The sequence below is a fragment of the Heptranchias perlo genome, chromosome 3 (assembly GCF_035084215.1).
Source record: "Heptranchias perlo isolate sHepPer1 chromosome 3, sHepPer1.hap1, whole genome shotgun sequence".
NCBI classification, from domain to species: Eukaryota; Metazoa; Chordata; class Chondrichthyes; order Hexanchiformes; family Hexanchidae; genus Heptranchias; species Heptranchias perlo.
In genome coordinates, this window is record NC_090327.1 from 120,108,332 (window position 1) to 120,132,795 (window position 24,464).

General features: G+C 48.6%; 2 protein-coding genes across 6 annotated transcripts in view; one reads left to right on the plus strand and one right to left on the minus strand.

The window, feature by feature from the left end:
* nudcd1 (NudC domain containing 1) overlaps positions 1-6,134 on the minus strand; it is a 113,241-nt gene extending 107,107 nt beyond the window's left edge. Inside the window, exon 1 of one of the 3 annotated variants that reach the window (XM_067981777.1) lies at positions 5,966-6,134. In XM_067981777.1, the coding sequence (XP_067837878.1) occupies positions 5,966-6,083 (118 nt within the window). In that variant the 5' untranslated portion in view covers positions 6,084-6,134. The remainder of the gene's footprint in view (positions 1-5,965) is intronic. The other 2 variants (XM_067981784.1, XM_067981785.1) reach the window with 2 other exon arrangements.
* A 44-nt stretch (positions 6,135-6,178) lies between these two features.
* Positions 6,179-21,877, plus strand: eny2 (ENY2 transcription and export complex 2 subunit). 3 transcript variants are annotated; one of them, XM_067981806.1, is made up of 5 exons: positions 6,179-6,202; positions 13,838-13,921; positions 14,004-14,074; positions 17,285-17,359; positions 21,534-21,877. In XM_067981806.1, the coding sequence occupies exons 2-5, from the start codon at positions 13,854-13,856 to the stop codon at positions 21,608-21,610; spliced, it is 291 nt and encodes a 96-aa protein (XP_067837907.1). In that variant the 5' UTR covers positions 6,179-6,202; positions 13,838-13,853; the 3' UTR covers positions 21,611-21,877. The 3 variants fall into 3 exon arrangements, with proteins under 3 accessions (XP_067837907.1, XP_067837893.1, XP_067837899.1); XM_067981792.1 differs by lacking the exon at positions 6,179-6,202 and adding an exon at positions 6,506-6,631; XM_067981798.1 differs by lacking the exon at positions 6,179-6,202 and adding an exon at positions 12,915-13,022.
* The last annotated feature ends 2,587 nt before the right edge of the window (positions 21,878-24,464 follow it).

Below are 24,464 nucleotides of genomic sequence, written 5' to 3' on the forward strand. Positions count from 1 at the left end.
GCCTCTCATCCCTGGTCTATGAATCCGTATCCTTGGCATGATTTTGAATCCTATTTAAAGTGTCCAAAAATGGACACAGTACACTAACTGCAACCTAACCATAGGGTTAATTCTTTCAAATTCCTTCCAGGGATACTGAAAGGGAGGGAGTCAGGGAGAAGGAAGAGGGTATCACTGGGGGGCGGTGAGGGGAGAGTGGGGAGGAACAGCTCTCAGGTCCGGCAGCACCGGTTTTGAGTTTCTAAAAGATCACTACCAACATTGAATTCAGTGTTTTATGATTGGTTCTCGGGCATCTGTGCCACTGTCTTTCTCACAGCTACCTTGAAATTAGAAAATGTAAGCATTCTAATATCAACGAAATACAGCACTAGACTTGAGATACTGCAACTAATACCACAGAGAAAGCTGAGAGGAGATTTATCATTAAAATTCTGATAAGTTTTGATAAAGCAAATAGGAAAAAATTATTTTTCTAGTTGTGAGTCAGTGACAACATATGAACTAAGAGCAGGAGTAGGCCATTCGGCCCCTTGAGCCTGCTCTGCCATTTGATAAGATCATGGCTGATCTGATTGTGACCTCAACCCTACTTTGCCGTCTATCTACTATAACCTTTGACTCCCTTGTTAATCAGAAATCTACCTAACTCAGCCTTAAAAATATTCAATGACCCTGCCTCCACCGCTCTCTGGGAAGGGAGTTCCACAGACTCACGACCCTCCTGAGAGAAAAAAATTCTCCTCATCTCAGTCTTAAATGGGAGAACCCTTATTTTTAAACTATGGCCCCTAGTTCTAGTCTCTTCCACAAGGGGAAACATCCCCTCAGCATCTACCCCTTCTAGTCCCCTCAAGATCTTATGTTTCAAAAAGATCACCTCTCATTCTTCTAAACTCCAATGTATATAGGCCCAACTTGTCCAACCTTTCTTCATAAGATAACCTCCTCATCCCAGGAATCAGTCGAGTGAACCGCCTCTAAAGCAATTATGTCCTTTCTTAAATAAGGAGACCAAAACTGCACACAGTATTCTAGATGTGATCTCACCAATGCCCTATATAACTGTAGCAAAACATCTCTACTTTTATATTCCATTCCCTTTGCAATAAATGACAACATTCCATTTGCCTTCCTAATCACTTGCTGTACCTGCATACTAACTTTTTGTAATTCACGTATTAGGACATCCAGATCCCTCTGTACCTCAGAGTTCTGCAATCTCTCTCCCTTTAATATACTGCTTTTCTATTCCTCCTGCCAAAGTGGACATGTTCACATTTTCCCACATTATAGTCCATCTGCCAAACTTTTGCCCACTCACTTAACCTATCTATATCCCTTTGCAGACTCCTTTTGTCCTCGTCACAACTAATTTCCTACCTACCTTTGTCATCAGCAAATTTAGCAACCATACATTTGGTCCCTTCATCCAAGTCATAGATATAGATTGTAAAGGAAGATGGTAGTGGTTGTTGGAGGCCAATCATCTCAGCCCCAGGACATTGCTGCAGGAGTTCCTCAGGGCAGTGTCCTAGGCCCAACCACCTTCAGCTGCTTCATCAATGACCTTCCCTCCATCATAAGGCCAGAAATGGGGATGTTTGCTGATGATTGCACAGTGTTCAGTTCCATTCGCAACCCCTCAAATAATGAAGCAGTCCGAGCCCGCATGCAGCAAGACCTGGACAACATCCAGGCTTGGGCTCATAAGTGGCAAGTAACATTCGTGCCAGACAAGTGCCAGGCAATGACCATCTCCAACAAAAAAAGAATCTAACCACCTCCCCATGACATTCAACAGCATTACCATCGCCGAATCCCCCACCATCAACATCCTGGGGGTCACCATTGACCAGAAACTTAACTGGACCAGCCACATAAATACTGTGGCTACGAGAGGAGGTCAGAGGCTGGGTATTCTGCGGCGAGTGACTCACCTCCTGACTCCCCAAAGCCTTTCCACCATCTACAAGGCACAAGTCAGGAGTGTGATGGATTACTCTCCACTTGCCTGGATGAGTGCAGCTCCAACAACACTCAAGAAGCTCGACACCATCCAGGACAAAGCAGCCCACTTGATTGACACCCCATCCACCACCCTAACCATTCACTCCCTTCACCACCAGCACACAGTGGCTGCAGTGTGTACCATCCACAGGATGCACTGCAGCAACTCGCCAAGGTTTCTTCGACAGTACCTCCAAAGCCCACGACCTCTACCACCTAGAAGGACAAGAGCAGCAGGTACATGGGAACACCACCACCTGCACGTTCCCCTCCAAGTCACACACCATCCCGACTTGGAAATATATCACCGTTCCTTCTTCGTCGCTGGGTCAAAATCCTGGAACTCCCTTCCTAACAGCACCGTGGGAGAACCTTTACCACACGGACTGCAGCGGTTCAAGAAGACGGCTCACCACCATCTTCTCAAGGGCAATTAGGGATGGGCAATAAATGCCGGCCTCGCCAGCAATGCCCACATCCCATGAATGAATAAAAAAATAGTTGAGGCCCCAGCACTGATGCCTGTGGCACTCCACTCATTACATCTTGCCAACCTAAAAATGACTCATTTATGCCTACTCTGTTTCCTGTTAGCTAACCAATCCTTTATCCATGCTAATATGTTACCCTCTACACCATGAGTTCTTATTTTGAGTCGTAGTCTTTGATGTGGCACCTTGTCAAAAGCCTTCTGGACATCCAAGTACACCACATCCACAGGATCCCCTTTATCCACACTGCTTCTTACTTCCTCAAAGAACTCTAGTAAATTAGTCAAACATGATTTCCCTTTCACAAAGCTGTGTTGACTCTTCCTGATTGCATTGAGATTTTCTAAGTGCCCTGCTATAACCTCCTTAATAATAGATTCTGCCATTTTCCCTATGACAGATGTTAAGCTAACTGGCCTGCAGTTTCCTGCTTTCCACCTCCCTCCTTTCTTGAATAGAGGAGTTACATTCACTATTTTCCAATCTGATGGGAATTCCAGAATCTAGGGAATTTTGGAAAATTAATCCAATGCATTTACTATCTATGCAGCCACTTCTTTTAAGACCCTAGGATGAAGTCTGTCAGCACCTGGAGACTTGTCAGCTTTTAGTTCTAATAATTTTTTCAAAACCCTTTCCCTGGTGATTGTAAATGTTTTAAGTTCCTCCCTCCCTTTCACCTCTTGATTCACAATTATTTCTGGCATGTTATTTGTATCCTCTACAGTGAAGACGGACGCAAAATATCTGTTCAATTCATCCACCATTGACAAGGGGTCAATTTAAAATGGTCAGAGGAAGGAGAGGGGTTAGGATAAATTTGTTTATAGAGTTGTTAGAGCTTGGAATGTTTTACCATTGGTTGAGGCAAAGAACATTCCATCATTAATGGGAAGGACAGATAAAAATTTGAAGCAAAAAAAGGCACAGGGGTATGGAGAGAGAGCAGGCCAGTGGGATTAGTTTTTGATTTCTGCAGCAAAGAGTAAGCACAAACATGACAGGCCGAATGGCCCCCTTCAGTGTTATAAACTTTCATGGTAAAATCAGCTAGCTCAGCATAGACCAGGGATTGAATCTGGTACTTTCCTGGTCTGTATGGCTCAGTTTCTCACTGGACAATGAATTTATCAACTGAGGAATAACATGAATAAATAAGAAAAATAAATAATTCTTAAAGCAGCATTATGACCTTGCATTTACAAGGCAACTTATCACATCCCAAAGCACTTCCCAGTCAAATACTTTTGAAATGCAGTCGTTGTCAAGTAGGCAAACACTGCCACCAATTTCAGCATAGCAAGATCCCACAAACAGTATTAGAATTGCCAGTTAATCTGTTTTGGTGACATTGGTCAAGGAATTAATGTTGGGCAGGACACCAAGAGAGATCCACTCCTCTTTGTCAAATGGTGCCCCGAGATATTTTAAGTCCACCTGAACAGGTAGACAGGGCCTCAGTTTAACACTGCACCTCTCACAATGCAGCCCTTCAGTAAGGCACTGAGGTGTCATCCTGGATTATTTGTGAAATTGCACAACGATCCTTGAACCCACAACCTTCTGACTCAGGTGACAGTGCTACTAACTGAGCCAAACTGACATTTCCATCTTTGTAGCATTACCAATAATAATTGGGCATTACATTTAAGAACATACAAAACAGGAGCAGGCCATACGGCCCCTCGAGCCTGCTCTGCCCTTCAATAAGATCATGTCTGATCTTCTATCTCAACTCCACTTTCCCGCCCTATCCCCACATCCCTTGATTCCCTTGTGTCCAAAAATCTAGCGATTTCAAACCTGAATAATGACTGAACATCCACCACCCTCTGGGGTAGAATTCCAAAGATTCACAACCCTCCGAGTGAAGAAATTTTTCCTCATCTCAGACCTAAATGGCCAACCCCTTATCCGGAGACTATGACTCCTAGTTCTCGACTCTCCAGCCAGGGGAAACAGCCTCTCAGTATCTACCCTGTCAAACCCTCTAAGAATTTTATATGCTTCAATGAGATCACCTCTCATTATTCTAAACTCCAGAGATATAGGCCCATTCTACTCAATCTCTCCTATTAGGACAACCTTCTCATCCCAGGAATCAATCTAGTTGCACCCCCTCTAAGGCAAGTATATCCTTCCTTAGGTAAGGAGACCAAAACTGCACACAGTACTCCAGGTATGGTCTCATCAGAGCCCTATCTAATTGCAGCATGACCTCCTTACTCTTATACTCCAACCCCCTTGCAATAAAGGCTAAGATATCATTTGTCTTCCTAATTGCTTGCTGTACCTGCATGTTAACTTTGTGATTCATGTACAAGGACACCAAAATCCCTCTGAATACCAACATTTTAGTCACTCATCTTTTAAAAAATATTCTGCTTTTCTAGTCTTCCTACCAAAAAGTGGATCATTTCAAATTTCCCCACATTATATTCCATCTGCCAACTTCTCGCCCACTCGCTTAACCTATCTCTATCCCTTTGCAGCCTCTGTCCTCCTCCTCAAAGTTTACTTTCCCACCTAGCTTTGTATTATCAGCAAACTTGGATACATTACACTCTGTCCCTTCTTCTAAGTCACTGATATATAGTAAACAGCTGAGGTCTCAACACTGATCCTTGCGGCACCCCACTAGTTACAACTTGCCAACCTGAAAATGACCCGTTTATTCCTACTCTGTTTTCTGTTCACTAACCAATCCTCAATCCATGCTAATATATTACCCCCAATCCCATAATCTTGTGTAACAACCTCTTGTGTGGCACCTTATTGAATGCATTTTGAAAATGGCAACGCTGTATATTGAACCTTAGTGTATCATGTGTTTTGGGATAATTTATTTTTGAAAGTGTGTTAGAAGTTATTGTGGAAAAAACAGCAAAGCTTAGCCCTGGGTAAATCAAATAGAAAATGCTGAAAAGTTGGGCTATGCCAGGTGTTAGCCATAGCTCAGTGGTAGCACTCTCTGAGTCAGAGGGTTGTAGGTTCAAGTTCCACTCCAGAGACTTGAGCACATAATCCAGGCTGACACTCCCAATGCTGCAATGTCAGAGGTGCTGTCTTTTGGATGAGAAGTTAAACCTAGGCCCTGACTGCCCTCTTAGGCAAACATAAAAGATCCCATAGCATTATTCCAAAGAAGAACAGGGGCGTTCTTCCCAGTGTCCTGGCCAATATTGATCCATCAACCAACAGATTATCTGATCATTTATCACATTGCTGTCTGGGGGATCAAGCTGTGTGCAAATTGTTTGCCAACTTTCATACATTACAACAATGACTACACTTCAAAATACTTATTTGGCTGTAAAGAGCATTGGAACGTCCTGGGGTGGTGAAAGGCGCTATATAAATGCAAATCCTTTCTTTGCATCACTGGGGGGGGGGGGGGGGGGAGTGAGGGGCGAATTTAGACATGTTTGTGGAGGGAGGGGGAAGCAGTTGCTCCGTTAACTCACCGCCATCTAACTCCACGTTGTAAGTGGGCAGCGTCTCCAGGGACAGCTTGTAGCTGTCAAACTTCGGGTCGATGAGGAGCCGGTCGACCCTCAGCGAGCAGTTGGCGGCCGCCATCATCTCCGTTCCACAACACGGGCGCCGCACTTCCGGTCACTCCAACCGCCACGCCGCGCCGCCACTTACCGCGCAGGCGCGGGCACAGCCTGCCGGGAGTTGTAGTTCGGCGGCTGGATCAGGTCGGATCCTATTTGTTTATTTATTGGCTGCAGGTCAACCGAACGGTTTATTTCACCTAATTAGTGCTGATTTAAAAATAATTTCTGGGATATTAACATCGGTTTAATTTTGTTTTTAAGTTATGGATTTGTTGTAGTTTGGGTTTGTGATCCGGGAAGATTAAGATGAGCGCACATGTTTTAATCCCCTTATAATTCACGACACTTTTTGATCAAAAGTTTAAAGAATTCCGTTTTTTTTTATTTTCACTTTCTCGTTTTAAATGTGTTTTTTTAGTCCAGTAATAGGTTAAATAACGGTTGTTTGGGCCGGGGGATTAGTTTGTGGAGCTGCGGCTGGTCGGGGGACGGGTGTTGCTGTGCGCCGTCTCCTTGGATCCGGCCTGAAGCGCTCCGTTTGTTGTGAGGAGAGTTCGGGGCGAGGCCCAGGTGAGGAGGGTCGGCGGCCGTGAGGCCAGCTCCCGGACTGAGCCGCCGGGGAGTCGTTGGTGGGGGGCGGGGGGGGAAGAGAGGGCCGGCCTGGGTATGAGAAGAGGGAGGGGAGGGGAGGGAAGGGAAGAGGGCCGGCCTGGGTATGAGAGAGGGAGGGAGGGAAGGGAAGGGAAGAGGGCCGGCCTGGGTATGAGAAGAGGGAGGGGAGGGGAGGGAAGAGGGCCGGCCTGGGTATGAGAAGAGGGAGGGGAGGGGAGGGAAGAGGGCCGGCCTGGGTATGAGGGAGGGGAGGGAAGAGGGCCGGCCTGGGTATGAGGGAGGGGAGGGAAGAGGGCCGGCCTGGGTATGAGAGAGGGAGGGAAGGGAAGAGGGCCGGCCTGGGTATGAGGAGGGGAGGGAAGAGGGCCGGCCTGGGTATGAGGGAGGGGAGGGAAGAGGGCCGGCCTGGGTATGAGGGAGGGGAGGGAAGAGGGCCGGCCTGGGTATGAGAAGAGGGAGGGGAGGGAAGAGGGCCGGCCTGGGTATGAGAAGAGGGAGGGGAGGGAAGAGGGCCGGCCTGGGTATGAGAAGAGGGAGGGGAGGGAAGAGGGCCGGCCTGGGTATGAGAAGAGGGAGGGGAGGGAAGAGGGCCGGCCTGGGTATGAGAAGAGGGAGGGGAGGGAAGAGGGCCGGCCTGGGTATGAGAAGAGGGAGGGGAGGGAAGAGAGCCGGCCTGGGTATGAGAAGAGGGAGGGAGGGAAGAGGGCCGGCCTGGGTATGAGAAGAGGGAGGGGAGGGAAGAGGGCCGGCCTGGGTATGAGAAGAGGGAGGGGAGGGAGGGGAGGGAAGAGGGCCGGCCTGGGTATGAGAAGAGGGAGGGGAGGGAAGGGAAGAGGGCCGGCCTGGGTATGAGAAGAGGGAGGGGAGGGAGGGAGGGCGGGCCGGCCTGGGTATGAGAAGAGGGAGGGCGGGCCGGCCTGGGTATGAGAGGAGGGAGGGCGGGCCGGCCTGGGTATGAGAGGAGGGAGGGCGGGCCGGCCTGGGTATGAGAGGAGGGAGGGCGGGCCGGCCTGGGTATGAGAGGAGGGAGGGCGGGCCGGCCTGGGTATGAGAGGAGGGAGGGCGGGCCGGCCTGGGTATGAGAGGAGGGAGGGCGGGCCGGCCTGGGTATGAGAAGAGGGAGGGGAGGGAGGGAGGGCGGGCCGGCCTGGGTATGAGAAGAGGGAGGGCGGGCCGCCTGGGTATGAGAAGAGGGAGGGGAGGGCGGGCCGGCCTGGGTATGAGAAGAGGGAGGGCGGGCCGGCCTGGGTATGAGAAGAGGAGGGGAGGGCGGGCCGGCCTGGGTATGAGAAGAGGGAGGGGAGGAAGGGAGGCGGGCCGGCCTGGGTATGAGAAGAGGGAGGGCGGGCCGGCCTGGGTATGAGAAGAGGGAGGGGAGGGAGGGGAGGCGGGCCGGCCTGGGTATGAGAAGAGGGAGGGCGGGCCGGCCTGGGTATGAGAAGAGGGAGGGGAGGGAGGAGGGCGGGCCGGCCTGGGTATGAGAAGAGGGAGGGAGGGAGGGCGGGCCGGCCTGGTATGAGAAGAGGGAGGGAGGGAGGGCGGGCCGGCCTGGGTATGAGAAGAGGGAGGGGAGGGAGGGCGGGCGGCCTGGGTATGAGAAGAGGGAGGAGGGGAGGGAGGGAGGGAGGGCGGGCCGGCCTGGGTATGAGAAGAGGGAGGGGAGGGGAGGGAAGGGAAGAGGGCCGGCCTGGGTATGAGAAGAGGGAGGGAAGGGAAGGGAAGAGGGCCGGCCTGGGTATGAGGGAGGGAGGGGAGGGGAGGGAAGAGGGCCGGCCTGGGTATGAGAAGAGGGAGGGGAGGGGAGGGAAGAGGGCCGGCCTGGGTATGAGGGAGGGGAGGGAAGAGGGCCGGCCTGGGTATGAGGGAGGGGAGGGAAGAGGGCCGGCCTGGGTATGAGAAGAGGGAGGGAAGGGAAGAGGGCCGGCCTGGGTATGAGGGAGGGGAGGGAAGAGGGCCGGCCTGGGTATGAGGGAGGGGAGGGAAGAGGGCCGGCCTGGGTATGAGGGAGGGGAGGGAAGAGGGCCGGCCTGGGTATGAGAGAGGAGAGGGAGGGGAGGGAAGAGGGCCGGCCTGGGTATGAGAAGAGGGAGGGGAGGGAAGAGGGCCGGCCTGGGTATGAGAAGAGGGAGGGGAGGGAAGAGGGCCGGCCTGGGTATGAGAAGAGGGAGGGGAGGGAAGAGGGAGGGGAGGGAAGAGGGCCGGCCTGGGTATGAGAAGAGGGAGGGGAGGGAAGGGAAGAGGGCCGGCCTGGGTATGAGAGGAGGGAGGGCGGGCCGGCCTGGGTATGAGAGGAGGGAGGGCGGGCCGGCCTGGGTATGAGAGGAGGGAGGGCGGGCCGGCCTGGGTATGAGAAGAGGGAGGGGAGGGAGGGAGGGCGGGCCGGCCTGGGTATGAGAAGAGGGAGGGCGGGCCGGCCTGGGTATGAGAAGAGGGAGGGGAGGGCGGGCCGGCCTGGGTATGAGAAGAGGGAGGGGAGGGAGGGAGGGCGGGCCGGCCTGGGTATGAGAAGAGGGAGGGGAGGGAGGGAGGGCGGGCCGGCCTGGGTATGAGAAGAGGGAGGGGAGGGAGGGAGGGAGGGTGGGCCGGCCTGGGTATGAGAAGAGGGAGGGCGGGCCGGCCTGGGTATGAGAAGAGGGAGGGAGGGAGGGCGGGCCGCCTGGGTATGAGAAGAGGGAGGGGAGGGAGGGCGGGCCGGCTGGGTATGAGAAGAGGGAGGGGAGGGAGGGAGGCGGGCCGGCCTGGGTATGAGAAGAGGGAGGGGAGGGGAGGGAGGGAGGGCGGGCCGGCCTGGGTATGAGAAGAGGGAGGGGAGGGAGGGAGGGAGGGAGGGGAGGGAGGGAGGGAGGGAGGGGAGGGAGGGAGGGCGGGCCGGCCTGGGTATGAGAAGAGGGAGGGAGGGAGGGAGGGAGGGCGGGCCGGCCTGGGTATGAGAAGAGGGAGGGCGGGCCGGCCTGGGTATGAGAAGAGGGAGGGCGGGCCGGCCTGGGTATGAGAAGAGGGAGGGAGGGCGGGCCGGCCTGGGTATGAGAAGAGGGAGGGAGGGAGGGCGGGCCGGCCTGGGTATGAGAAGAGGGAGGGAGGGAGGGCGGGCCGGCCTGGGTATGAGAAGAGGGAGGGAGGGCGGGCCGGCCTGGGTATGAGAAGAGGGAGGGAGGGAGGGCGGGCGGCCTGGGTATGAGGAGGGAGGGCGGGCCGGCCTGGGTATGAGGAGGGAGGGAGGGCCTGGGTATGAGGAGGGAGGGAGGCCTGGGTATGAGGAGGGAGGGAGGGCCTGGGTATGAGGAGGGAGGGAGGGCCTGGGTATGAGGAGGGAGGGAGGGCCTGGGTATGAGGAGGGAGGGAGGGCCTGGGTATGAGGAGGGAGGGAGGGCGGGCCGGCCTGGGTATGGGGAGGGAGGGCGGGCCGGCCTGGGTATGGGGAGGGAGGGCGGGCCGGCTGGGTATGGGGAGGAGGGCGGGCCGGCCTGGGTATGGGGAGGGAGGGAGGACGGCCGCCTGGGTATGAGGAAGGAGGGAGGGAGGACGGGCCGGCCTGGGTATGAGGAAGGAGGGAGGGAGGGAGGGCCGGCCAGCCTGGGTATGAGGGGGGGGGGGGGGGGGGGGCAGGCCTGGAGAGGAGGGCCAGCCGGCCTGGGTAGTAGGAGAGGAGGGAGGGCCAGCCGGCCTGGGTAGTAGGAGAGGAGGGAGGGCCGGCCGGCCTGGGTAGTAGGAGAGGAGGGAGGGCGGCCGGCCTGGGTAGTAGGAGAGGAGGGAGGGAGGGCCGGCCGGCCGGCCTGCCTGCCTGCCTGGGTAGGAGGAGAGGAGGGAGGGCCGGCCTGGGTATGAGGAGAGGAGGAGAGGAGGGAGGGCCGGCCTGGGTATGAGGAGAGGAGGGAGGGAGGGAGGGCCGTACTGGTATGAGGAGAGGAGGGAGGGCCGGCCTGGGTAGGAGGAGAGGAGGGCCGGCCTGGGTAGGAGGAGAGGAGGGCCGGCCTGGGTAGGAGGAGAGGAGGGCCGGCCTGGGTAGGAGGAGAGGAGGGCCGGCCTGGGTAGGAGGAGAGGAGGGCCGGCCTGGGTAGGGGGAGAGGAGGGAGGGCCGGCCGGCCTGGGTAGGAGGAGGGAAGGGAGGGAGGGAGGGCCGGCCGGCCTGGTGAGAGGAGAGGAGAGGAGAGGAGAGGAGAGGAGGGAGGGAGGGCCGGCCGGCCTGGGTGAGGAGGAGGAGAGGAGGGAGGAGGGAGGGCCGGCCGGCCTGGGTGAGAGGAGAGGAGAGGAGGGAGGGAGGGAGGGCCGGCCGGCCTGGGTAGGAGGGGAGGGGAGGAGAGGAGAGGAGAGGAGGGAGGGAGGGCCGGCCGGCCTGGGTAGGAGGGGAGGAGAGGAGAGGAGAGGAGAGGAGGGAGGGCCGGCCGGCCTGGGTAGGAGGGGAGGAGAGGAGAGGAGAGGAGAGGAGAGGAGAGGAGAGGAGGGAGGGAGGGCCGGCCGGCCTGGGTAGGAGGGGAGGAGAGGAGGGAGGGAGGGAGGCCCGGCCGGCCTGGGTAGGAGGAGAGGAGGGAGGGAGGGCCGGCCGGCCTGGTAGGAGGGGAGAGGAGAGGAGAGGAGAGGAGAGGAGGGGAGGGCCGGCGGCCGGCCTGGGTAGGAGGGGAGAGGAGAGGAGAGGAGAGGAGAGGAGAGGAGAGGAGGGAGGGAGGGAGGGAGGGAGGGCCGGCCGGCCTGGGTAGGAGGGGAGGAGAGGAGAGGAGGGAGGGAGGGAGGGCCGGCCGGCCTGCCTGGGTAGGAGGAGAGGAGAGGAGGGAGGGAGGGAGGGAGTGCCGGCCGGCCTGGGTAGGAGGAGAGGAGGGAGGGAGGGAGGGCCGGCCGGCCTGCCTGGGTAGGAGGAGAGGAGGGAGGGAGGGCCGGCCGGCCAGGGTAGGAGGAGAGGAGGGAGGGAGGGCCGGCCGGCCAGGGTAGGAGGAGAGGAGGGAGGGAGGGCCGGCCGGCCTGGGTAGGAGGAGAGGAGGGAGGGAGGGAGGGAGGGCCGGCCGGCCGGCCTGGGTAGGAGGAGAGGAGGGAGGGCCGGCCGGCCTGGGTAGGAGGAGAGGAGGGAGGGAGGGAGGGAGGGAGAGGAGAGGAGGGAGGGAGGGAGGGCCGGCCGGCCGGCCGGCCTGGGTGAGAGGAGGGAGGGAGGGAGGGCCGGCCGGCCTGGGTAGGAGGAGAGGAGGGAGGGAGGGCCGGCCGGCCTGGGTAGGAGGAGAGGAGGGAGGGAGGGCCGGCCGGCCTGGGTAGGAGGAGGGGAGGGGCCTGGGAGGGCCGGCCGGCCTGGGTAGGAGGGAGGGAGGGCCGGCCGGCCTGGGTAGGAGGAAGGAAGGGCCGGCCGGCCTGGGTAGGAGGAAGGAAGGAGGGAGGGCGGGAGGGGCCGGCCTGGGTAGGAGGAAGGAGGGATCTTCCAGTTCTGACGAAAGGTCTTCGACCTGAAATGTTAACTCTATTTCTTCACAGATGCTGCCTGACTTGCTGAACTTCTCCAGCATTTTCTGTGTTTATTTCAGATTTCCTGCATCTGCAGTATTTTGCTTTTGGTTTGAGCAATTGTCTCTTTTTGGCTTTTCCCTGTCTTTGTTCTGCTATTGATTCCTTTTAGCAAAGGAAATGTATGGTAGAGAGATGCCCTAGCTGGTCGTGATTAGCCAGTGATGCACTTTCGTTGAGTGCTGTTTAAATCCTAGTGTCAAGATGCAAGGCAGAGTCGTGGGGTGCCATTCAAACGTGGAAGAACACTACAGTTAATGTAACTGCAAAATTTCTCAGTGGTAGCTTTGATTGTAATACTGCCTCTGCACTGAGATTTTCAGAACTATTTAACAGAAGAATTTGATTTTAGCAGTGATGGAGGAGCAATGAAAGTTGATTACAGGGTTGTTGCCTGAATGGTTTAGAGTATGGAGAAAGAATGAAGTACAGTTCCTTCTAGGCTTTTGATAAAAGTGGAGCCCTGTTCAGTGAGTTCTTATTTACAAGTGAGGGAGTGTGATATTAAATCTCACTCACTGTAATGTTAATTAGGTACAAGTTACTGCAAAATATCCTTATAGTCACTAGGGGTCACTTATACAACAGTGTCCAGCAGTATCCAGTGAATTGAAAGTGCCTTGCTTAAAATCTTGTAGCTGTAAATGGAGCTCCTTTTCATTACATAATTGTCTTTCTAACTACAGTATGTATATGTAATAGGGAAGATTAGAGACAGCTAATCAAGTTATTGACGCAATTATTTGAAGAGTAATTTTTATTAGAGATGCATGTTGTAGTTTGTGTAAGGTGGAACTCAGGAGGATGACATTGGAGAAGTCGAATCTGGATGTAACAAGCATGGATAAGGTTTTCAGTGGCAGCTGGGGTGAGTAATGTTACGGAAGTGGAAGTAAGCAATCTTGGCGACTGATGAGATAAGGGACTTGAAATTCAGCTCTGGGTGGGACCAAGCACGGCGATTGCATTGCATCTGGTCCAGCCTAAGCAAGCAGCCCAGGGTGGTGGGGGGTGTGGAGTCAGGGGCTAAAAGCTTTTATATTCTTTGATTGCTTTCCATTTTATATCAAAATATTTCAAAGCAGCACAGCCATCAGTCACAACCTCTCTCTTCTCTCTAAATTCCCCCTCTGCTAGATACTGTATCCTGGATACACCATGCCTGATGTAGTATGCTGCCATGAAGTAATAATGAAAGAAGGACATTGAAAGGACAACGAGAGGCCAACAATTACTTTGAGACCTAGAAACAGATTGGAAATGGGGATTTTTCCAAACTGAGAAAATATATTGATATTGACTCACTGCTAGATCAATGTTTATCTCCTATCCCATGTACCAATCTGCCCATTCAAGATACTCATTTTGTTTAAACAAGAAACTGTAGTGTATAAAATCTGAATGTGCTGGTGATCTCCAAAGCGCTTGTGAAAAATGGCTTCACATCAAAGAGTTCTGTGCTTTATTCATTTCACAGAAGTCCTTTGTTTTGTGCACTTGGGGTTTCCCACGTTTATCAGTTTCTGCCTTCCCACCCTAAATGCGAACCAAATGTGAAACATTCAAATGTGCTAAAAGGTCAGCTGATGAGTTGTTTTAACATGTGTTGGGGGAAATGCTAGTTTTATCAATAAAAGGCCTCTTTTCATATTTATAAATGCTCATACCTACATGCTGTTTCAGTTACTAGGTTTCTGAAATGAATAAAGACGCACAACTACGAGCAACTATAAACCAGAAGTTGATAGAAACCGGCGAGCGAGAACGGTAAGGTGGTTTCCATCTTTTTACCAAAAATGTACTGGAATTTCTAATTCTATTTCATTCTGGTCTTGTCTTTATTTCACAGTCTGAAGGAGTTGCTTCGCGCAAAACTTACTGAATGTGGATGGAAAGATCAGTTGAAAGCACATTGTAAAGGTAAACTTTCGTTGGGGAAAGAGGGCTGATCACGTGTTGATGGAGACCATTCAATTGCAACTTGGAAGATATGAACTGGAGAGAAATGTTCCAAATTGTCACCTGCAACTGGGGCAAAAGTAACTATAGGCTGATTGACTGACTAAGGATGAGCATTGGGATCTTTCACTGGTTTCACATCATTTTGTGCGGGAGAGGGTTCTGATAGTCTGAATAATAAAAAAAAAAGTTCAGCTTCCGTGTAATTTGGGTGCAGCCCAAGTGATTATCCTTAAACTTAACTAGTTTTTTTTAGAAAAGGGAATACTGGGAAGCTAAAGATAATAAACTTTAATTGGCCAGTGATGGATGCAAAATCCATCTACATTAGGTGGAATAATGAGGTAACCGAGGAAATGGAGAAACAGGTTCTTTCTGAAAGAAAAGGATGGCCTGGGCCATAATATTGGCATTTTACCACTAACGTGGGTTCGACTTCTGTAAAATAAGCTTGGGTAGCTTCAACTCCTTCCCTAGTGGGTGTAGGTTCACTTCACATCACAAATCTGCCCACATTTCAACTCTTAACTTGCAGTCTCTCTGAAGGGGGTTTAAGAATTGTTGGGGAAGGGATGGAGCACAGGACCAGGATGCCTTGGATCACCAGGAACCATTGCTTCGGCTAGTTGCCCTTTTTCTGAGCTCTAGTGCACGCCCAGGTGACCTTGGAGTGAGATTGTGCGGTGTCCTCTGGCTCATTTGAAGCCTTTTTCAACCGGTGAGCATCACAGGACATTGTTTATCAACACAGAGGATGAAATTACTATATAATATTTCAATGCATTTTCAGTTGATTGGGCTACCTGTGTTGTCTCGGCGCCCTCCTCCCTGCAGCAACACTTGGAGATATTTAGTCCCATTGGCATTGAGCTAGCCTAATTAAGCTGTCTAAGGACAACCCCAACAAAATGGAGCCATAGCTGTCAAGCACTTACATAAGCACACATCTTTGCGCTCACTGCAGTGACTGGGAAATGGGGTTGATCTGAGTGAACTGAACTGAGGGCTGCTGTTCAGATATAGCTGGTCTGGGCAGGTGAGCAAGTTTTTAATCAGTTTCTTCCAGGCAGACAGAGTATGAATTTTTTTTTTCCTTTCCCCCCCCCCGGGTCTGTGTTTTTTTAACTAGGAGTTTTATTTCATACCTGCTTCCAGGAATAACAACTGCATCTGAAAGTTCACGCTGTTTGACACCTGTCTGATAGGATCTCAAAGTAAAATATCTGTTACTTTATAGAGGATCTCTAACTTGGTTAGCAGAGTTCAATAGCTGCTGAGGACAATGTATATACACATGCAGAAGCAGCCTCTTCCAGCAAGCCTTCAATATAAACCAGTTTGAATTTGCCAATTTTGGTATCGTTAAAGTGTGATGTAAAGCGATTGTTGCAAATTTCACAGGTTTGTGCTAGATATTCTTTTGGGTTCAGAATCACTGGTCACTCCCGTAAGCGACCCATGTCCCTCATGATTCGGCTTGCATACGGTGTTAAACGATGGAGTGACCTTGGGGATTGTAACAAAGACCCCTTTTCATGTGTACTGGAAACTGTAGTTTCTCACGTGCTGCTTCGTACACTCTCCTGTCTTTACAGAAGTCAGGCTGAAAAGCACTGTAATGAAATGAGGCACAATTGTGAACCAGCAAACTGACTGATTTTACTTCAAATAGATGAATGTATGGAATATAGTTTTCAGATTCAACAAGTTCATCATAGCATGAACATATAATATGCAACTGTGCCACTGTTCAAGAAAAACTCTCACTTTCAAGATAACTGCCCCTAAAATAACTGGGCATATCTTCCTCTGCTGCAGGCAGTGCCCATTCATATGTCAGCCTGATGTGTGTGTCAGACTTTCTCAGACTTGCCCATGGAGAGCATGAGAAATAAAGACAGTTTTGTGACCCACCCCCCACCCCCCACCCCCAAACTCTCTGTTCCAAGGACTGGGCCACCAAGCTGTTAATCAATGTTATCACCTTGAATGAAATGCACCCTCTTGACGTGGGAGTTTTCAGCACCTGTGCATCTTGTTCAGCCAAGCCCCCTACTGGGCACAATGAATGAAAACTAGTCTAGCACACTGACTAATGTAACACGTTGAAGTAAATAGTCTGATAGCTGGGTCCCTGGTGGGGAAGCAAACAGACCATTCATTCTAAATGGCTGTGGCAGTAGTCTCGATTTCGTGATTGCTTGGTTTTAAATGTTAAGTCAAAAAAGTGCTGCATTAAATGTGAGAAATATAATAAATTTACAAAATTAGGCTCAGGCAAAACCAGTAAACCCCAAGATGCTGCAACGTTATGGTGTAGAAATTTGTAGAAGACAGAAAGCTGGCCATTGGATTTCAACCTTGCGGTGTTATTCATACCTAGTCACTAGCCATTTTCAAATAATCTTTTTGCTTATCCAGGCGAGAGGCATTGTTGCTAAAGAATGCAACACCATTTGTATTCAAAGTCGGCATGAAATGTTGAATAGGCCAGATGAAGAGTGAAGCTTTCAATTTCTTGCACCAAGCCATCTTTCTGGTTTCCGAGAGCACTCGCTAATTTGGTGCTAACTAATTTTGTCCCGTGAATATCTCTATTAAGGGCAGGATTGAGACTGCCCAAACTCATTTCAGTTAAGATCCCTGTAGTTGGCAGAGCAGGATTATGATTCCATCCGACTAGGCTAGATTTAAACCCAAATCCCAGATGTTCCAATTCTGTGCTATCCAGTGCCCTGGAGTACCACCCCTGCACATTGTTCTCTGATGTGTGTGGGCATGGACATTTATGGTTGAAGTTCTGGAGACATGTTTGTTGAACCAATTGTAGGTATTCATTGGGGTACGAATTTATAGTTTGCTTGTGGTATTAAGTTCTGATGTTTTGTATCCATTTAATGTATATAATCAATAATGCTGAAATTTCTGTGATTTAAAGAAAATACAGAAAGGGATAATCTCAGATGGTTTTAAAAACTGAAAACAATAGAGTAAAAATGTAATGTCGTCCATCATGTAAAGTAATTCCCATTAACTCAATGAATCTCAAATATCATAATTTGAAGTTTTGAAATGAATATTTAGAGAGCTTGTTACATCTTAATTTTGATGTAAATGTTTGAAGGTTGTTTTCTGTCCTGGTTTTGAATTTGCTTTCCACATTTCTTGTAGATGTAATCAGGGAAAAAGGATTGGAACATGTTACAGTTGACGATTTGGTGGCAGAAATTACTCCAAAAGGGAGAGGTATGTATATGTGTTAATTCATGTGGGGTATACAGCGGGAGGATGGTAAATTTATCAACCTTGTGTGCCAATCTCCAGCACCAATTTTTAGTTTAGTCTGTGGAGCTGCTCTGGGATTCACTCATAAACTAGATCACTGGTGCAGTTCCTACATGTAAGAAGAGACTTGAAGTGGCAGGTCTCCATGAGAGGCAAAAATGAGCACAGCTGCATTTCCTATAAGGCTAGCGAAATCTAGGGTGTAACGTGTATTGGGTGGGCTAATACTTCACACTCCTCGCTATGTTATCCCTCTGCGTCAAATGTAATTGTTTTCATCAGCTTTGCAAATTCAATTTGGAATAAAGAATGGAATATATCAGTAACAACAACTTGCATTTATGTAGCACCTTTTTAATGGACACCGAGCCAAAGAACAAGGTATTAGATGGGGTGACCAAAAGCTCCATCAAAGAGGTGGGTTTTTAGGAGGAGAGGTTTAGGGAGAGAGTTCCGGTGCGTAGGGCTGGGATGGCTGAAGGATCAGCTGCCAATGGAGGGTTGAGGGGGACGGAGGATGCACAAGAGACCAAAGTTCGAGGAAGGCAGCATTCTGGCAGGGGTTGTAGGGTTGGAGGAGAATAAAGAGAGGGCGGGTGATGCCATGAAGGGATTTAAACATGAGGATAAGAATTTTAAATTGGAGGCATTGAGACCCCGAGAACCTATAAGTCAGCAAGGATGGGGTGATGGGCGAGCAGGATATTATTTTAGTCAGCCTCTACAATAACAAAATAAACTAGTGCAATCATACATTCTTGTTCTACAACCCTAATCAAAACAAAATGTTGCATATTGGTTATATATCAGTTATTATAAAACACTGGTTCAGCCACAACTGGAGTATTGTGTCCAATTATGAGCACCACACTTTAGGAAGGATGTGAAGGCCTTGGAGAGGGTGCAGAAAAGATTTACCAGAATGGTTCCAGGGTTGAGGGACTTCAGTTATGTGAATAAACTGAAGAAGCTGGGGTTGTTCTTAGAGCAGAGAAGGTTGAGAGGAGATTTAATAGAGGTGCTCAAAATCATGAGGGGTCCAGACACAGTAGAGAGAGAGAAACTGTTCCCATTGGCGGAAGGGTCGAGAACCAGAGGACACTGATTTAGGGTGATTGGCAAAAGAACCAAAGGCGACAAGAGGAGAAACTTTTTTTATGCAGTGAGTTGTTATGATCTGGAATGCACTGCCTGAAAGGGTGGTGGAGGCAGATTTCATCGTGGCTTTCCAAAGGGAATTGGATAAAGGCTTGAAAGAAAAAATTTGCAGGTCTACGGGGATAGGGCGAGGGTGTGGGACTAGCTGGATTGCTCTTGCAGAGAGCCGGCACGGACTCAATGGACCGAATGGCCGCCTTCTGTGCTGTAACCATTCTATGATTTTGTGTGTCATTTTCTGTTCTGAAACTTGCTTATTTTTATTTATCTTTGAGTACCTTGTGCTCACGGTCTTGGTCTTCAAGTTGAATGATGCTGCTGGACACTTATTGCTGAGACCTCCCAGCTCCAGCTGCAAAATGGATGATGTCCATAGCCTCACCTACCTTAGAGTTCGTAAACTTGTGCCTGTGGCCTGATGCTGACTGCTCAGAATCTGCCATTTAGAATATGCTTCATTGCACTTTTTTCCTCTATGTACAACTTCATATTTCACTGGATTGAACCGCATCTGTCACCTATCTGCCAACTCTGTTAACCTGCCTGTGACCTCCTACAATCCTCCTTAGTTTGCCATGACCCCATATTTGGTAGAAACTAGTAAAGTTCAACATCATTGCTCTTGTGCCTATGTCTAAATTATTTATATAAATGGAAACAATAGAGGTCCCAATAAATCCCTGGGGAATACCATTGCTATGCTAATCTGCAAAACATTCATTTATCCTTACTCTGCTTTCTATCTTGGCCATCCCTTTATCTGTGCAGCTACAGGCCCTTTAATACCATGTCTTTTATGTGCCATAATGTTCCACGAGCTGAGTTCCATCAGTGCTCAACAGAGTCGCACTGGAAACCATACAGGTGATCAGGATTGGTTCAGAGCTTTTAAGATAATTTTAGAGTTAACTATAAACTTTGATATAACTATATAAATAAAGCAGTAGTAAGAAGGGTAAGAGGAACATATTCCTTGAGTAGGGTGAACACAAGCAAATTTCCAAAGGCATAAAATGGTGGAGTAGGATTAGGAGACTAAAGAGATGTCAGAGGGCAGGCAAATATGGAAGCACATATCTTAAGGACAATGTAAGGTTTGGTATGGGAGCCAAAAGTCTTACTGGAGTCCAAAAGAGCAAAGGATCTGACTGACGTGAAGATGACAAACATGATTTTGATCATAGTGATTGAACAGAACAATCTGAAAGGGGAAGGCCCTCTGCAGCGATAGTCAAGATTAGAATTCGGGAAGAAAAGTGTGCCAAATGATGAGCTTTCTCCTCCGAAAGCCAGCAGCTGAACCATCAGGACAGAGATGTGGAAAGGAGTAATCACAGAACTTTGAGACAGTTTTGACAAGGAACTAGAACAAAGGACAACTAAAAGAGTAGGAAGATAGCAGTTGATGCTTTTCAACAAAACAAAATACATTTAGCATCTATAACAGTGGGCCTACGAGGGTTAGAAGAGATAAAGTTTCCTTTCGATGTTACAAACTGATCAAGAATAAGATGTAATAAATAGTTTTTAGTCAAGACAGCAAAATGTCAATCACAGCTGTACTAAGATTCAGTGCGAGATCTGATAGGCAAAAAAACAAACACTTCACTTTCTCTGAGCACAACTGTTAGAGAAAAATACTTTCCTAAGTTCTTTCAATCACTGTTGGTCTTCATTCAGCCTACACTCTTGTCTGATTCTTTCTACCTTTGGCAACTCCTGTTGATTTTATTTTATTTTTCCCCACCTCACCATCCAGCACTCCTGTTGTAATTTCCAAACATTTTAGCCATTCCCAGATAGATTTGAGGAAGGGAGGGAGAATAATGACCGTGGTATAACTCTGTCTGCCAGGCTCAATGGGTAGGGGGGCGGGGGGTAAATTTACAAGTGGCAGTGGAAGCAGAGTATGGTGGTTTTATTTTTGGATCTCCTTTCCTTAAGTAATACTACACACCTAGATATTATGTGGATTAACCCTGCCTCACTCATCGGCTTCCATCCCAACCTCAGCCCCAAGCCTCCATTCCGGTATGGTCCTCAGCTCCAAGAGAGCCCTTGCTCTCGCTCTCCTCCACCCCAGACCTCAGACTGGCTGCTCCCAGTTGCCGGGTAAGAAGAAGCTGGTCCTATTCCAGCCCCTGCTTCAACTCGGCCCTTACAGCCCTCTCCATTTACACTCCAGATACTTCAGCCACTCACTCTGCTCCTTGGCCATATGCTGCATTCCCCACATGACTGCTCTGCTCACCTCTCCATGTGCTCCATTCCCTACTGGTCTGTATAAAAAAACCCTATAACCTCCTTTCATTCCCTTTTTGTGTTCCCTTGATCTGATGTGTAAATGCTTGCAGTTTTAAAATGGGATAAGCTTTATAGTAAATGTATTTTATAGGAAATTGCCTTGCACTCAAGTAGTGTAGTTTGTCTCTCTGAGAAAAATGTAATGCACTGGCAATCTGAATTGCTGCTTTATTTAAATGTCACAACATATATCTTTAATGTAGATGTTTGAAATTTATGTACTTTTCTAATACAGACTAATGATTCTGGGGTGGAATTTTGACTGCAGTGCATTATGCTCAATTTGTTTAATATTGATATATTGGGGAGTAGGAAAGAAATATATCAAAGTTTCCCATATCTGTTTATGTATAACTTTTTTCCATAGCTGCTTTAGAGGCTTTTTATTCCTGCATCTGGTCTTCATGCAAATGCAATTTGAATCCCATACAGATGGCCCAGTACACCTGCGTGTGCGCTCGGTATTTTTACCTCTCCTTCCCCCTTTTGCTTATGCTGTTCCTCTTTTAAATGTTCATCTGTAATATCTTCCAGTCCCGAGGACGGGTCTATACCCGAAACATCGATATTTGTTCTCCCCACAGATGCTGCCGGATATGTTGCATGCTTCCAGCATTTTGTGGTTGTGTTAAGATCCCGTTGAATCTGTTCTTGGTGTCTTTCTTTCTTTCAGCCCTAGTGCCAGACAGTGTGAAGAAGGAGCTTTTGCAGAGGATAAGGACCTTTCTTTCTCAGCATGCCAGTCTTTGAGTTTGGGAGGACCAAATTACATTGCCATTTCTTTGCTGTTTCAGAACATGGATTAAGTCAATCGTCAGAGTGGCACCTGTGCCCAGTTGAAGCTGCACATAGTTTTATTTTTGTGACAAGCTTTTGTGACAATTTTTTTGATACGTTTATTGTCTTATTTTTTATGTTCCTAAACGTGATTCACAAGCAGCTTTTCTGCTCACTCCTTCTGTCTTTTCCATGGTATGTTAAGAAATCTTTGTTTCAATAAAATTATTTTGAAATGATTATTGTCTTGTGAAATGATCCTGGGTCATTTTTGTTCAAAAGATCAGAAGTATAATCTTGTACATGTAGTTATCAGTGTTCTGAACAGTTTAGAAAATTAGAATGGAAATTTTTAGTTGTCAAGCTGCTACTGTCTGACAGTCCAGTTTACATTTCTTTAAGCCTGTGTGTGGAGAGTGCCTTTTTGCCTCAAGTTGTCCGTGAATTTGTTACATCCATTCTTGTTTTGGGAAGAACAGCCACTGAGCTATCAGTTTGGCTGAATGATCAGCACTCTCACCTCTTGAGTCAGAAGCCCCATTCTAGGATTTGAGCAGGTTAATGCAGTGCTGAGTGAGTGCTGTATTGTCAGAGGTGTCATTTTTTTAGATGAGACCTGTCTGCTCTCGTGGATGTAAAAGATGCCATGGCTTCATTCGAAGAAGAGAAGGGGAATTCTGGTATCCTGGCCAATATTTATCACTCAACCAACATCACCAAACAGGTTAACTGGTCATTTATCTCATTGCTGTTAGACCTTGCTGTTTCCAAATTGGCTGCCACGTTTCCTACATTACAATAGTGATTACACTTCAAAAGTAATTCATTGGTTGTGAAGTGCTTTGGGATGCCCGGAGGTCATGAAAGGTGCTATATAAATGCAAGTTCTTTCTTATTTCTGTGGAGAGATTGTTAACCTTTTGGCATCTGATTGGAATCTGTTGCCAGAAACTGCATGAAATCTGGGGGGAACTTGACACTGGGGAAACTTTCCTGTTTAATAATCCATTTTTAAAAGTTGTGAAATTTGAGAAAAAAGCTTTCCTACAGGTTTTCTTAAATCCCTTTCTGTAATAGCTGTCTAATAGCTACAATCTGTGCAAACATTTAAATGGAGGAGAGATAGAAACAACATTATGTGGATTTTCTCTAAACTAGGGGCTGCAATCCTGATTTAAAATGTGGAAAAGTATGTAAGTATTATAATCTAGAACTTTTTAAGAAGTAGTGGAAGTTTGAATTTGGAGCACTTTCCAGGTATTCTAATGAGCTGATACATTCAAGAGTCTTGCTGTCAGAAATACATGAATAGTTCCTTCATGGGCTCCCTGCTGTGCTTCAAGATATTGCAGTGGCTTTTTTGCTTACATTTAGGTGTAATGGATGGTATTTGAAGCTTGCTGGGCCCTGAGGATATCTCTGAAGATGGTGTTTGAAAAATTAATTCTACATGCCTTGAATAGTGCACTAGTGCTGTATCCTAGAGTGTTTTTGCCTGAAAAGAAACTGGGCAGCTCATTTAATATATGAATAATAAATAACCACAAAACTCTGGTTGAGCCTCTGTCAATAGTTTGTCTTGGATTCTGCACACACCTGGAATGCTGATACTTGGTCAAAATTGTAGTGTACATTTTTTCTCTTCAATTAAACAGTTTTGGTGAATTAACCTTGATCTGTGGAACTGTACAAGAGTAATAAATCTGTACAAAACATTGGTTAGGCCACAGTTGGTATACTGTGTGAAGTTCTGGACAAACCATTGTAGAAAGGATATTAAAGCTATAGAGAGCGATTCATCAAGATGATAGTGATGGGAATCTATAGTTATGAGGAGAAACTTGAGATAATGACCATCAATGGGTTCATATGACCATATAAACCAAATAGTGTGAAACTTGTGTAAACATGTTGACACTAAATTTTAAAAAAACTATATCTAAGTACTAAAAATGCAAAACTTTACTCCCAGGACAAATTAGAAAATCGGGAACCTGATTCAAGGCACTCCTAATTCTCTGGCCATCAATGACTGTGCTAAATTTGTAGAGATCCCCATTTTCCAATGACCACAATAGCGACTCTACAATCTGCATTGTTACCGAGCGAGGCGCTGTGCAGGGAGAAAAATCTCCCAATTTCAGGGCTATAAAATACACACTGGAGTTTTAAGATAATTTTATCTAGCTTGAGTTCAAAGAAGAATATTGTTGAAAGGTTATTTTGCACTATAATAGCTAACAAATGCAGAAATCTCAAAGGGTGTATCTAGCATGTATGTTGGATACCTACTGAGATGGGGTATCAGCTCTTTGTGGATGTATTTTAGTTTTGGAAGTACAAGTAGTCCTATGTGGTCACTGTTTTCTGCTTCAAAACAAAAAAAAAGAAAGTAAGATAATTAACCGAGACAGGAGGTTGAAAAATTGTTTCTTCGGGGCAGGGCCCAGGCACCTCCAGGCCCACGTAGGCAGTGAAGGGCAGCCAGGCGTGTGAGATGCACCTGTGGTGGTGAGAGTGCTGCTAGCCCCGTGTAAATAGTGCCCTCCCACTGACTCCACATACTGCAGCAGGATTAGCGCGAGAGAGCACGAGCAGCCATATCCCAGCGTAACTGCCAGGTTAATGGTCCCTGGATTTTAAAGCCCATTAGATATATAGTTTAAGCCGTGGATTTCTACAGCTGTTTAGTTGATTTCCTTCTTTCCTGTTGTTGAATTCCTTTTTTTAAAATTCATTTTCAGGATGTGGGCATCGCTGGCGAAGCCAGGATTTATTGTCCATCCTTAATTGCTCTGAGAAGGTGATGGTCGGCCTTCTTGAACTA

Coding starts and splice junctions, on each gene's coding strand:
- eny2 (XM_067981806.1), top strand. CDS start 13,854: ATGAATAAAGACGCACAACTACGAGCAACTATAAACCAGAAGTTGATA. Junction 14,075..17,284: donor GTTGAAAGCACATTGTAAAG/GTAAACTTTCGT, acceptor CATTTCTTGTAG/ATGTAATCAGGGAAAAAGGA. Junction 17,360..21,533: donor AATTACTCCAAAAGGGAGAG/GTATGTATATGT, acceptor TCTTTCTTTCAG/CCCTAGTGCCAGACAGTGTG.